General features: G+C 41.7%; 1 protein-coding gene across 1 annotated transcript; it reads right to left on the reverse strand.

Annotated features, from left to right (window-relative positions):
* Positions 1–650: 650 nt before the first annotated feature.
* LOC119458457 (salivary cystatin-L2-like) lies at positions 651–13,911 on the reverse strand. The gene is made up of 3 exons (XM_037720297.2): positions 13,274–13,911; positions 3,518–3,622; positions 651–1,289 (listed from the first exon to the last, which is right to left on the reverse strand). The coding sequence occupies exons 1-3, from the start codon at positions 13,466–13,468 to the stop codon at positions 1,167–1,169; spliced, it is 423 nt and encodes a 140-aa protein (XP_037576225.1). The 5' UTR covers positions 13,469–13,911; the 3' UTR covers positions 651–1,166.
* Positions 13,912–14,852: the final 941 nt, after the last annotated feature.

Consider the following 14,852-nt stretch of genomic DNA (forward strand, 5'->3'; position numbering starts at 1 on the left):
ATCCAAGGCGGCAGATTCTGAACATAATATACCTGTGATCCATGCTCACATAGACGATTGGTTTGGAACCTTGTTCCCTCATCATGCCAACGCGATGCTCTTACTATTAAACCATAGCTTGCCCCGGGACCCAAGATGGAGGGAAAACGCTCAGGGACACAGAAAGACAAACAGAAAGACCCCGAAGGTCTGTGAAGTATACTTAGAATGTTAATCGCCTTAAATAATGTGTGCTTTCTGGTTAAACACTGTGCCACAAGATGGCGCCACAAACTTGGCTGCTAACGTTTATGACTCCGTTAAACTAGCCATCCCTGAACGGTAATAACGTATAACGTACACGCTGAAACTTTCGATTAACCAATGGTTCCTCATAATGGCGATTAAAACATATCGGACATTATTTTAGTCGCACGTCTAAACAAATCTAATTTGAACAACCTTAACGTGACAGTGCTGGGAAACGTTTACTGAACCAAAGGTGAGAACTATTGGATTATAAATGTTTGCCTCGAACACGTGATAACCACAACAAGAAACCTCAACGCTTTCCTCCTGTGCAGATCCGTTCCTGAAATATGAATGCGATATTGCTTGGAGCATAAAACAAAAATAAACAAATAACTACTGGCACGCATTTACGTAAATAAGACAAAATTTATTACATGTAAAGCACAGTATGTACATATATTATTTTCTCCGCAAGAAAACGCAGTAGATATTGACGCCAAAGCAGGAGGCCGTAAAATGGATAGATCAAAACTGCCATAAAACTTATTGCAGCAATGTATATAGGCAAAGCAAAATAAAAGAAATAATTGAACATGTCACTACTAAAAGAGAAAAAGCAATGTGATGGCTGAAAGAAAGTTCAACTAAGCTGGTTCCGGCAGCAGAAATGCTACCATAGAAAAATATTTATTTTACAAAATGAAATAAGAATAATGCAATGAGTACAGTGAAACAGAATAGGACGTACTATCTTTACTGATATATGAAATGTTTTATAGTCATTCCTGCAAAATTACTTTGCCCAAGAGCATGAGTGTGGGTCATGAAACAGTGTAAGCCCCTTAGAAACAACCTCTTTCGCTGAGGTGAGGTATTGGAAAAGAGACTAGCATTATGCCTCTGTATGATCATTCTCAATATCAAATGAGATGTTCTCATGGTGTGACCCTTGATTGCAAATGAAATCGCCTGTCAGGAGGTTCGCAGTTCATTGAAGTAAGAGAGCGATTTCCCACCCATGGGACGAAGAAGACGAACGCGGTGCAGACTTCCTTCACCTGGAAGCAACAACGAAACTCCACTTTAATTCCGTCAGAAGAAACACAGGTTCGCGCAAAAGTAATGGCCAACGTGTATCTTGGCGTAAAGGAGGCACCTGATTTTGAAGCGGCGACTGCATGTAGTCATGCATTTTGTTATGCACTGAGTGTCCAATTTAGCCTGAATAGCATGTACTATAAAAGATGTTGCATCTCTGTAGACAGTGAGAGCGCTGTCGCCTCGCTTTCTGTGACGCTTGGGGGCAAGAAAATGGACCAAGGTGGCGCACACGTCCTGTCTACTTAGTTGTCTGCTGCTGCGAACTCTAGTGGTAAGTATTTCTGCTCGTTACGTTTTGTTTGAGACCATCCACGTTAGTAGAGTTTATAATTTTATTTTACTTTTCCCTTACTAAGGGTTAACAGCACCACGAGTCCGGTTTTGCAAGGTCGTCCTACGTAGCTTATGTTAAAAGTGTTTTACTAGTACAGTATCTATATATATATACAAGTACAATGAATATAAGTTTTATCAAGGAGTTATTGAGGGCATTTCTACTATGCGCTCGTGAGAGACGAAAAATGCATACTTTGTTGAATGCACGCAGGGTCTTCGCGTATACGGGTGAAATAAAAAGAAATGCCAACACCGTAGCATTTTGCCCGAGAGCATTTCTGCGCTCTGTACAATGTGCATTTATTTACATGATGGATGGATGGATGAAGAACTTTATTAGTGCCCTTTAGGGCGCGTGCTAGCGCCCATGAATTGCCTATATAACACTAACGGCAAAACCACAGGTACGCTTGCCAGCCCACGATAGGCCACGCCACCGCGCCTCAAGTTTGCCGCGTCTGGCGTGGAAGGTCGTTTTGCATCTACAAGACGCACGCGCCAGTGAATCCGCTTGACTCACTGATAGACCTTTTGACAGACGTGTCGTCTGGATCGTACTTTGTTATTGGCAATGCTTGAGGTTGCTACTTCAGGTTGCTTCTCTAGAGTAGGTTATGATAACTCTATGGCATGCAGAGCACCATATCTGTCTGGAGCAAATATCCATGTTCGCGCCGCGCTCGACGCGTACGATCTGCCCTGCACTATCTGCGCATGCGTAGGTGCTCGAGCAAGTGTACGGGTAGTTAGGCCTTAGGACCTAGCTAACTGATGGCTATAATTTCGGAAACCGCATGTAGAAAGCCGGGAGTACTATAAGACCACTTACTCCGTCGTTCGTGTTCTTTTAAGCCTCCTGTGCATTAAAAGCAAGCACTGCGCGCAGCGTTACGGAGCACATGACCTTCAGCAATTTAGGCTAAACTATCGAAACACACGCACAAAAAAAAAACGGCTACCGGGTATGGCGCTAAGTCGTGCCTTAGGTGAAACTTAGCCAAGCTGAGGTATAAGACAGTACTTTTCTTCTTCTTTCTGGGGATTTACGTGCCAAAACCAGTTGTGATTATGTGGCACGTATAAGACAGTATATAACCAAGCGTGCCTTTCTGAGGTCTAGGGACCCCAGTCATATCTACAGGCCCCGGAATTTCGGTATGATCTCAGGAATGTTTGTTGGTTATCCGTTCATTATTTTGGATTTATGTAATTTCACAAGCGGCACGAAAGCTGCATGTAGCCTTTGCTTGCAATTAATGAACGTGAGCGTGTGGCTACATTGACAATCCAAACGAAAAAACGAAAGTGGGAGCCACGTGTGTCGCACCATTTGTCGTAGCATATCTAACTACTAGATATTGTAACGCAAAAGAAAGGCTACTTCAGGACAGCATACATAAGACGCAGAAAATGAGAATGTGCGGAGTATGCACTACGAAGCAAAGTCTATTTCTTTACGTCGGACTTTTAACTTCCCATGCCTATGCTATTCGGAAAATGTGTATTCACAAAACTCTTGAAGTCTACAAAAAACATGCCCTTTATATTCAGTGGAAAAATGTACTATTCTTTGTTATGATACGTTCGAAAACAATGGAAATGTTTTAGGACAGCAAACTGGGCTCGAAGCCGAAGCTGCTGAGCGTGATCATTATGAACACTTCTAAAGCAAACCCAAAATGCAGGAATTGTTTCGGGAGAACTAACATAAATTTTCGCTTGCCCTGATTTTCCACTACCCTACGCTCACGTTAAAATTAATTGTTATAGCGCAATAACGAATTTATATTGGACATTCCTGCTGCGAAGGTACCATACGCATAACCTAATTATAACTGAATAAATCTACCTCCTTTCTCTTTGGTTGGCACGTGACCGGGCTGTATGTCTCCGCTCCTCGACAACTGGATTCCGCCGTAGTGAACTTCAGTCGGTAGTTGAAGCCGGCGGCGCTCTGAAACAGGACCAGTCCATTTCATTTGAATTTGTTTTCCTAACGCGAACCACACCTGCAAAATATGCAGATGTTGCGGGATAAATGGCCGCTTAAAAATGAATAAATAAATAAAAAATAAACACCACAAATAACAATGTCATCATAATTTCGTAACCATTAAAGGCCCATTTCGGGGTATTACATAAAGAGGGGAGGGGGCAATAACAGAAATACGGAGTATAGTCATAACAAAAATGGTACGGACGTTGAAAAAATAGTAGTAGTAGTACGATGTGATTACGTATAACGTGATACTGACAACAAAGCAAATAGGCATCCATATTATATGGTATTTCATTTTTTGCAAACTACCGAGTTGTCGCCTAACGGCGGTGCTAGATAATTAGGGCAAGGTTTGGAGCTCCACCAACTTGGAGAGCAGTGGCATATCTGTATGTATTTTGTAGGCCATAACAAACAATACTGTACTGGACGTGGATGACATGATGTGCATCGCGTAGAAGTTCTTCGTGACAAGTCGGCGCCGTCTCTGTGAGCAATTGTTCGTTGTTATGCTCATGAAACCACCGTACCGCGGCACAAAGAAGCGTACATGGGAATGATGAAAACCTCAAACGTGGCACACACCAACAGTAGAGGATGTGCCGAGATTAAGATTGTCGGTGGAAAACAGCGTCGAATGCATCGACACCGTAAATGCCACCTGCGGGGACGCAATGACCGTACCACGTAATTTACACAGTAGCTAATAGTATTCACACGTGACAAGTGCCTATATAGCAGAACTGCAATATACAGAGAAACTAATATTGCTCAGATCATGGAGGCAGCACTTGGTCATTTCGCTCGCGACATGGGTTGTAGTGGTTGTGACCTCTGAGTCTATTTTAAAGTTTCAACTGGAACACTCAAAACGAGTCCCAAAACAAAACAAAAATCAGTCTTATATATATATATATATATATATATATAATTTTTTTAAATTTACAAATACTGCAATCCCTTTACAGGATTTTTGCAGGATGGGGATACAACATTATGACATAATTTGCAGGGCAAAAAAAATCACATGTACACGTACTAGAAAAGAGACAATACAGATATCATGAAATGAAAGATATGCTTCCAGTACAACTGAATCAATGCATCTACTGCAAGTGCAAAAGAAACAGAGCGAAAAAGAAAAATGAGGAAATTACACAATATGGGACATAAACAAATTCAGGGATGGCTGCAACACAACATCGTTGGACAGCTGATTCCATTCAGTCACGACCCTGGGAAAAAATGAGTATTTAAAGCAATTATTGCGGCTAGTGAAGGGGGTAATTGTTAGTGCATGCCGTTGTCTTGTAGCATAACCTGATGAAAAGGAAATAAGCTCGGAAATATCTATGCTGTAGTGTCCCTTGATTAGCTGAAACAAAAATTTTAATCTGAGAACACGATTTTTCTGGGTCAGAGTTGGCAGCTAGATTGGCTCTTTTTAGCAAGGCTGTCATCGACGTGCGCCCAAAGCTGTTATATTTATATCGAACCGCCCGCTTTTGAATGCCTTCTACTTTATCAATGTCTTTTTAGTGAAAGGATACCAAATTATAGATGCGTAATCTAAAAGCGGCAGCAAAATTGCGTTAAATGCAAGAAGGCGAACCTCAGGTGTTGTCAGTCTCAAAGCCCGCCTGAGAAAGAAAAGCTTTTGATTGGCAGAATTGCACACAGTGTTGATGTGTTTGTGCCATCTACGATCTTTAGAAATCCAAATACCAAGATATTTTATGTTCTCAACCTCAGATAGCAAGACATTACACGCCGAGTACTGGAAATGCAGATTGCTACGCTTGCGCGAAAGTTTCATAAATACAGTTTTGCGAAAATGTATAGCCATTTGCCAATCACTACACCATTTCACAACTTTTTCGAAGGCTTCATTTAGTCGTAGTTGGTCATTGACACTATCTATTTCTGAATACGTCACACAATCATCTGCATACAGTCTGATTTTAACGAGAATGTCATTAACTATATCATTAATAAAAATAAGAAATGAAGGTGGACCAAGCACTGAACACTGTGGAACGCCAGAGTCAACGGAAAGCCTACGGCAAGCATGGTTTTTAAATGAAACATATTTAGGTCGGTTTGAAAGATATGCAGATAACCAAGTAACAATTTTGGCATTACCCAGAGTAACATCAAGTTTGTGGAGTAGCTTTTTGTGGGAAACCTTGTCAAAGGCTTTCGCGAAGTCCATGAAGATTGCATCAACCTGCTTACCTAAATTTATTGCCTTAGCGAAATCCTGTACAGTAGTTACGAATTGTGTGCATGTAGAAAAACCCTTTCTGAAGCCATGCTGATGGCATGACAATATTTTATTCTTTGAAAGGAACTCACTAATGTGGTTATGTATTATATGCTCCAGAAGTTTGCATGATTTTGAAATGAAATAAATAGGACGATAGTTCAATACGTGCTGCTTATTACCATTTTTGAAGATAGGTTTCACTGCTGCCGTTCTCCAGTCGATTGGAATCTTGCCTTCATTTAGTGATTTAAAAAAACAGTACACTGAGATATCTAGAGACCCATGGCGCATAGCGCTTTAAGAATTCATTTGGCAAACCATCAGGACCGGGTAATCTTTTTTATATCAAGGTTAAGGAGGATGCTAATTGTTCCATTCTCATTAATAGTAACGTCAGACATAGGGGGGTATGAAACATGAAAGTATGTTGTCATGTCTAAACACAGACCTAAGTGTAAGTTAAATGCATCTGCTATTAGTGCACTATCATCACTCAAAACACCATTTACGACGAAAGCATCATTAATTTGCTTACTGGGAGAAATCAACTTCCAGAACTTCTCTCCACGTTTCTTCACAAAGTAGCGTTGCTTGTCTGAAGAAACTTTCATTTTTAGCTCGGAAGAGAGTTCGGAAATTTTAGTAAGCAAGGCGTCTAAGTCTCTTGCGGTACCTCTTTTTGTCTTCAGGCGCTTCAACCTTCTGTTTAATTGCTATGTGTCCCGTGAAATCCAAGGAGATTTGCCTTTTCTTTTCGTTAGCATACAAGGAACAAAGCGCTTTATGCAATCATTTACAAGGTCTTTAAATTGATTCCACAATGTATGTACGTCAGCGCTGCTGCTCGGAACGAGTCAAAGCTAAACGAAAGCATGTCCAATAGGACGACATCATCTGCGCGCGAGAAGTTGACCACGGAAATGACATCAACAGACTTGTTCCCAGAGACGCCCGAAAGGGTCAACAACACAGCAGAGTGATCGGAAATCCCAGGCAGTACTTCGCACTTTGCTTTCCCCGTAATAGATCCACTCAAGAAAAACAGATCAAGGATGGAGCAGCAGTTACCTTGTATTCTAGTGAAACTGTCAACTACTTGCCGCCGATGAAAAGAAAAAAATCATATCAAACAACCCTTCCTGTAGGTTGTTATTAGAAACATTTAGTGTGAAGGTTGACCAATCTACGTTTGGCATATTGAAGTCCCCGCCCAAAATTCATCGATCACCAGGCTTCACATGAGCAATCAGGTAACTTTGCAAATGAGCAAAGAAATCAAGAGAGGAATTTGGTGGTCGGTAAAGTGCTCCCAATACATATCTAATTGCGCCATGATAAGCTTTACAGAATATGCCTTCAATGTTCGGTATATCTGGCATTCTCAAAATTTTAAAACGCTCGTTGAACAGTAAAGCAACACCCCCACCTTTGCTTCCTCGATCTTTCCTGTGCACATTGTACCCACGAGGAACAAATTCGTTGTCTTTTATAGAATCATTTAGCCATGTTTCCGTGAGAATAATAATTTCAGGGTTATCGGTTACCAATATTCCCTCAAGTTCTGTGACTTTGTTAACAAAGCTCCGTCAGTTCACATTAAGTATATTAAGCTCCCGAGGCTTTGGTGCAAAACGTCAATTTTGATTTTTCTTTCGTTGGACAAGTGGACCTTTCTTTTCATCCCAGTCAAAGATAACACCGTCTATGCTCAGTGTATTGTGCACAAGTTTGACTTTCGAGCTATTATTTCTTTCTAAAGTAGAACTGTTTCAAAGCTTCTTTCGAATGTCTCGAACTCTACGTGAGACGTCTTGCGATATTGAAACAGCCATACCCTTCAATTTGAATGCAGCCTTCAAAATTGTCATTTTTTCGCGATAATGGTAAGGTGGTTTGACGAGATCCCATATGATACCTTTAAAACAGCAACTGCGGCTTGAATAGCCGCAGTCGCTCTAAAGTGCCGCTCTAAAGTTGCTAAAGTGCGGCTTGAATAGTTCTTAACACAAAAACTAAATAAAAATGGCGCAAGGAGACTTCAAATTTTAAGGTAATCTAAAATATGCTACAGTCGCATGAAGCACATATAGGTGCTTACACGTTGTCCTTCTTCACGATGGAAACAAAGCGAGTTGACTGCTTAATATAAAACCAATAATTACGATAAGCTTAATGAAATGTGGGTACATGGCTCAGAGGCTGTACAGACAGAGGTGGAGGACGACGAAATAGACAATAGAACAGCTTTCCCAAGGAACGGGTATTGTGTCTGTCTCGTCTGTTACAATGGCGCAGTCGACATAATATATATATAAATGTTACGTTAATCAAATATATCTAAATTTAAAATTGTTCAACCACCGCGAACAAAAAAATGATTACCATATGCACTGGCCCAAACAAGTGCAAAAGTACGTAAAAATTAAATTATGGGGTCTTACGTGCGAAATAACGATCTGATTATCAGGCACGCTGTAAAGGGGGACTCTGGAATATTTTGGACCGCCTGGGGTTTTTAACGTGCACCTAAATCTAAGTACATGGGCATTTTCGCATTTCGCCCCCATCTAAATGCGGCTGCCGTTGCCAGGATTTGATCCCGCGGCCTCGTGCTTAGCTGCCCAACACCATAGCCACTAAGCAACCACGGCTGGTGCAAATGTACGTATTGAACAAGTGCGAAGTCTTGTACTTCAACTAAATAAATGTAGCGTACTCACACAAGGGTTCTCACAATTAAGTATGTTCATCTATGTAGCTTGACTTTGGCAACTTGCATTACTATGCCATACAGAAAGGAGCTAATGCACTTCACAAAGAATAAATTGTCGCAAGCTCTCTATCCCACTCAACACTTTCTGTACTCTCACAAATTCTTTGTGACACTACAGAAACGTTTCATTGTTACATTAAAGTGTAGGTTTTTATACAACCAAATCCTTCCCCCCTGAAAAACCGTTCTCACCGCCGGGGTCTCATCCGATTCTGCGTAGCGGGTGGACACAATTATTCAGGAAAGAAGTCGGAAACCAAAAAGAAAACAAGATGCTAGTCTTCTCTGTGGGAGAATGATGCCGTCGCATTAAATCAGTACAAAACACTCATAGTACGAAGTATTCACGGAAGCCTGCTGTATATATTCCCAGCTTGAAAGAAAGTTCCCGAAACTCAAAATAGTAACGTGCGACTGCTCGCGCGGCACGTTTGATTATTTCACGGGATTTCGTTCAGGCTTGCACAAAACTTTTATGCAGCGGGTATATAAAGGAACAGCAAGCTAGACGGGTAATTTTTTAGGATGGTCTACAATTTTCTGTTTCACTATTTTTCTGTGAACATATTTGAGATGTTGAATAAATATTTTTTATTATTTAATTAGGTGATGTATAAAAACTATCTGACTTGCTCCTAGTGATGGCAAACAACATTAAGTTTGTCCGTTCCAGCTACGTGGTACTTGCATATACTTCAATTTTGGTAGAAATTACTTGGGACACATGGCACCTAAGCTCAACTCAAGAAACAAGTCCACCGGTTCTTTGCACATGCATCATTGTCAACGTTAATTGTTGGTGTTCGTGTTGATTCGAGAATGTACATGACAATCGGCGTCGCCCGTACAATCTGGTAAGCGACAAACTATTTTGTAGAAATTTGGCGACTACATTGAAGAAATTTCCGATACAATAGGCCTACCTTTCACGCAGCGATAACCTAAGAACGGCCACAATACGATTAAAGACGGTCCGCAGCGAATATGTATATAGAATGGGGTACGAGTGACAATAACTAACGGCAGCAGTGCCGTGCTAATTTCTCCATAGCAGATTCACAAAATGGAAAGAGGTTAGGTGACAGCTTGCGCTATAGTGGTACTTTGAGCCCCGCGGCAAATGCCCAGCTGTGAAGCGGTGAGCTTACAAATGAACACTGGTGATCTCTTTCGATGCAAGCGTCCTCCAGGTGATCTCTCGTTGTGGAGGAAAGCCGTCAACGGCGTTCTAAGCCGTGATGCGCTGCTTGAGTTGCGAGGAAAGACCTTCACCTTGCCTCCTATTATATCGCATAGACTGTTCTTTCCGTGCTCTGCACATGCGTTGCGCTGACATATGCTTCAGTCCCACACTTCAATTTGCCATGCTCCCAGAGTTATCGACATCAAATGCTATGAGAGGCGCATTTGATGTACCGTATGTCACTTCGAACTTTACAGCGCTTTCTGTGCTGTAAAAACATTTTTTTGGTTAGTGAGCCTATGGAAATACGAATGCGTAGGTTTCTTTTTTATTTCGTGCGAATGCCTACTTGCCAAAATTGCTTGATTTAATGAAACACTAACGCCAGTTTCCTTATACGTCATATGCAGAAAGGGATAATGGGTACTCGGCCCGGGCTTGTGCAACCGACGAAAGACGGAATCCCAGTGACAAAGCGATATATATATATATATATATATATATATATATATATATCATTTGAAGGATGTGGCAGTGTACGCTTAACAGGAAGGCCCAATAAAACTCTGCACGACACACTTCAGTGATCTTTGGTATGTAACTGCGTTTTCAGACTGTAATTGCATAGTGAAAATTTTATGAATATCACATTATTAACCTAACCACTGCGATAGTGAACTTTTTTATGCAGCACACAAAGCATTTGTCAGCGCGAAACACGATGCAGGTATTACATGGTATGATAGAGTTTGGAACTCCTTATAACAAAAATGATTGCTTTGGATGCTCAAACAAGTCTTTATTCAGGCCTACTTAGCCTTCCGAAGAGAAAATTAGTACGTTAGCGGAAATCGTTCATTGTTTGGGAGGTGTATTTACGAGTGTTTACGTGTCTGTCGTATGATTTCGGCAGGTAGCAAGGAATGCTTTTTTTTGTTGCTCTTCAAGGGCCACGCGTTGTTCTTATAATAATCTACACAAATGAAGACAAGCTATTTTGGAACGAATACAGGCATACATGAATAGCGCATGCATGATTCGGTTCATTGCTGGTTGCAACATTCAACCTAATGATAGCATCTCTTGCGATCACTGTCGAATTCTTGCAATATAATCTTATTGTATAATTTGCTCGCTGACATTTTCGTTAGAAGTTTCTCACCCATCATGAAATGAGGCCCGCATCTAGTTCGCAAACGTGCGTTGCCCTATTTTGATACCACAGATCGTAATGTATTTCAGCGTCTTTGTCGTTTTCTGTTTTCTCCCACTAACATTGAAATTTGTATAAGAATTGTGCAGAAAACATATCCAGTAATGTAATATTTTCCTTTGCTATCTCAATTTTATTGGATGATATAAATTTACTCTAACCCTGTTCACTACTTACGGAATGTGAACACAATAGCATTGTCATTTATGTTGTTGGCATAGAATGAAACTGGAGGGAAAATACCATTGTTGATGTAATCGTCATTCACCCTTGATACCTGCAACCACCCGCAATAAACTTGCAGCTAGCAAACAAATCCTTAGTATACAGGAGAAAACCAGCCTATGAGCTTTTAAAAGAAGCAAACCCTCCAAGCATGCATATAGGCTCAGCGCACTTTATAATGTACACCAGCGTTCAATAACATGCGACGCTAGAAAAACATATTATACACGCAATGTTATGCATTCATGATTCAGGGCATCCTTTTGTGAAACTTAGACATAAAATTTGCTTCACGAGGAAAATACTAAGCCCGATAAAAATACATATAGGCTGTACACATAACAGTACTTGCTATGTTCAGCACTTCTCAAATTTTGGTGATGCAGAGATCAAATACATCATTCAGCTGAGAAGAAGCTACAATGTGGTCGTGTTGGCAGGGCCCTTATTTGCACAATGACATACAGAGAAGAACAGTACGTCTCTTCTTTATGTATTTATCAAATGAAATCGTGCTTTACTTTCAAAGGAGCACTGGGCGCTGATGGGTTAGCAATGAAGGTCGCACTTGAGTTTGATCCTCGGAAGCAGCTGTGAATAGGCATCACTGCCCATTGGGCTCTAGAATAAACAGTAACTTGTTAAATAAACGAAATCTTATTACTCCAACAGATGTTCAATGTTTCAGCTGTCTTAAATATTGCATAATCGGTGGACATATTGACGGTAAAAAATGAGAGCCATCGGAAGCCATTTGCATCATGAAAACAAAGTGAAGGATTTATTGCTGCGAAATTTCGCTCTAGGGTGCCAGTAATTGTACGCCCAAAAATCATTTCTTTTTAGTATAACTTTTGCACTGAAGTTATCTTTGATGCTCTCAATCATTTCTACGTTCGAATGCAGTCGAAAAGAAAGAAAGCCTTAGTAAGGATGACTTTTTTGTATTTCTGACTTTTGACGTCTGATTCATGCATTAGCGCTATGACAAAAATGCAGCCCCATTTCTCATAAATCATACGCCATCTTTCGCGTGCAGCTTCTTTGAATATATGCATATTTGCCATTCAGTCACAAATGCATTATTGTAGAGCGTTTTAAAAAGTCTATTCACAATATTTGTACTAGCTGCAGATTAGATGCTTCAGAAGTGTGGGACACGGACATCAGATAAGTTTAAATGGCTCCCTGCACTCGGATGTTTGAATTGGAAAGTCTCTAGAAGCAAGACATTCCTTGCACACTTGAGGCAGAAAGTCGGTGCACCTTCTTACTTCAAGTGCCAGTCCATTAGTTTTCAAGCAGCATTTTTCCACAAAGCCCAGCTTACACTAATGTTTAGGTAGCATTTCATTTTGTGAACCATTAGGAAGTTTCGAGTTATTTGTATTGCAAACATTTGTTTTGTAGCCAGTTCGAGTATCCTACAAAGAAATTCGCAAGGAGCCCTAGAAGTATAATGGTTGGCTTTGTTGTGGCGCATGTGGGAGGGGAGGGGGAGCCGGCAATATAACCGACAATTAGCTCAGTAGATGAAAATAATTCAAGCGGGATCGATATGACATTACAAACAGAAATAATCTACAAATTCAACTCGCCGCTCAGTGGTATGTAGTTTTTCACCTAAGCACAAGGTTGTGAGTTTGATCCACACTGTAGAGACGGCATTTTGATGTGACCGAAATGCAAAATCGCTATTTTACTTCGATTTAGATGCCCTTTAAAAAAACCAGGTGGTCAAAACGTATCCCCCGCTACAACTGTGCCTCATAATAAGATCATGGTTTTGACACGTTAAATCCAGGAATTTACATGATCTGCCAATTGCTAAACATTCCGCGCGCTTCAAAGCGCAGTGCAACAAGATTTTCCATATGTGGTGCTTACAGCGCTACGATGTGCTCATACCAAACCCTCACGGGGAACTAATAGCTGGTTTGACTTACCTGAACGTCCACCTGAATGAGGTCCAGCACAGTGTCAAAGTAGTCGTGGTCAGCAGTGTGCTGTGCTATGGCAAAGTGCGCCATCTGTTTGTAGATTGGATCGGCGTCCACTCTTCTCCTGTAAAAGCCGCCTGGGAGGCTCACGCTGAGGACGAGGGCAGGAAGGGCGACAGCACAGAACTTAAGCAGCCACATTTCAGACGTCGTATCCTGCCACTTTTCCCTGAATCTATGGCACTGTTTCGAATCGCTAAACAATACGGCTTGCCTATCTTCACCAGTTTGCGACGCTTGTCTCAGAGTGTGGCCTGTGAAAAGGTTTGAAAAGTGTCAGTGCTTTCGCCCTAAGAGTAAGGGGAGTGGGTTCGCAATCCCCCCTGGCTTTGTGAGAGATCCACTGCCCAAGTCGAGAGGGTGATATGAGAGACTCCTCTACTGCAGCGATCCGTCTTCAAGTCTAGCCGGGCTCTTACTTTGATATCGTACGTTCGTCTGAGTTAGTAGCCTAGATAAAATGAGGGAACAACGAAACTCTTTAGAAAAATGCGCAACTTTGTTGCTGTCACCGAAACAGCTTTCGAAACAAGCAAGAAATACCATGAACTATTGGCAACGAAGGCGACACCCTCGCTCGGCGTTTCAGTGGCGGGTGAAATTACCTCCGGCTCCAGAAAAAATTACGCACATCCGCTCGCGCCCTTACGGGTGCAAAAAAAGGAAAAAAAAAGAAAACTCCCCGAGAGCACGCCCCCTAGTTTGACATCGCTCCAGTCATCTTGACAAATCGCAGCCGCCCGCTACAGATACAAGCCTCGGCCGTATACGCACGACTTGTTATCTTCTGCTGTCTCCGTCTGGAGCTTTCGTCTTCCGCTCACTGTTCCCGGAATTTGAGAAGTAGAACTGTCACAGCTTCCTCCCGCAATCTGGGGAGTTATCGGAGCTCTAGCTTGTTCCGTCTCACCGTTGCTTTTATTTATGGTGTTATTCAACGCAACTTGAAAGGTCGGCGCCGAAAAGAAAACTATGCGTACTACGTCGCAGCTTGACATCCTCAACGTTTACGCCGGTATCCCGTTACACTTCGGCTTCATGAGTCAGGGTGTGGTCGCTCCGTGATGGCAAACTGGCCGAGTGCCGTGGCAGTGTGCTACAACGAATGGCGTACTAACTTTGTGGTACACAAAACCAACGTTTCGGTGGTTTTCGCCAATGTAACGTGCGTTGACTTGTAAGAACCCACGCAAATACTTACCGGTGATGAATATTTGAAGCCAGCGCGCAAGTTTATAAGATTTTGGCTTCTGTATTTTTTGGATGTCATTTCTTTCCTTCACCATGCAGATTCTTTGTTACCTGATTTCATGTTGCCAAGCACATGCAGGACTAATCTACGATAAATGCACAGCGTGCTAGCCGAAGGTATTTCGAATTAGCATCGGCTCATCTAGTTGGGCTTGGAAAGTTGCCACCACTGCCATTACCAACGATCACCTGGTGTCTACGCAAATACCAATAAAAACAATTAGAATGCATATGACCACGCTTATGTCGCATATAATACCGGCAAGTAAGCGCT

Source organism: Dermacentor silvarum, chromosome 7, assembly GCF_013339745.2.
Source record: "Dermacentor silvarum isolate Dsil-2018 chromosome 7, BIME_Dsil_1.4, whole genome shotgun sequence".
NCBI lineage: Eukaryota > Metazoa > Arthropoda > Arachnida > Ixodida > Ixodidae > Dermacentor > Dermacentor silvarum.

Excerpts from the sequence above, each read along its gene's own strand:
- LOC119458457 (XM_037720297.2), bottom strand. The coding sequence starts at position 13,468 with ATGTGGCTGCTTAAGTTCTGTGCTGTCGCCCTTCCTGCCCTCGTCCTC. Across the intron at positions 3,623-13,273 it reads TCATTCAGGTGGACGTTCAG|AGCGCCGCCGGCTTCAACTA; the intron begins GTAAGTCAAACC and ends GTCCTGTTTCAG. Across the intron at positions 1,290-3,517 it reads GCCAACCAAAGAGAAAGGAG|GTGAAGGAAGTCTGCACCGC; the intron begins GTAGATTTATTC and ends TGTTGCTTCCAG.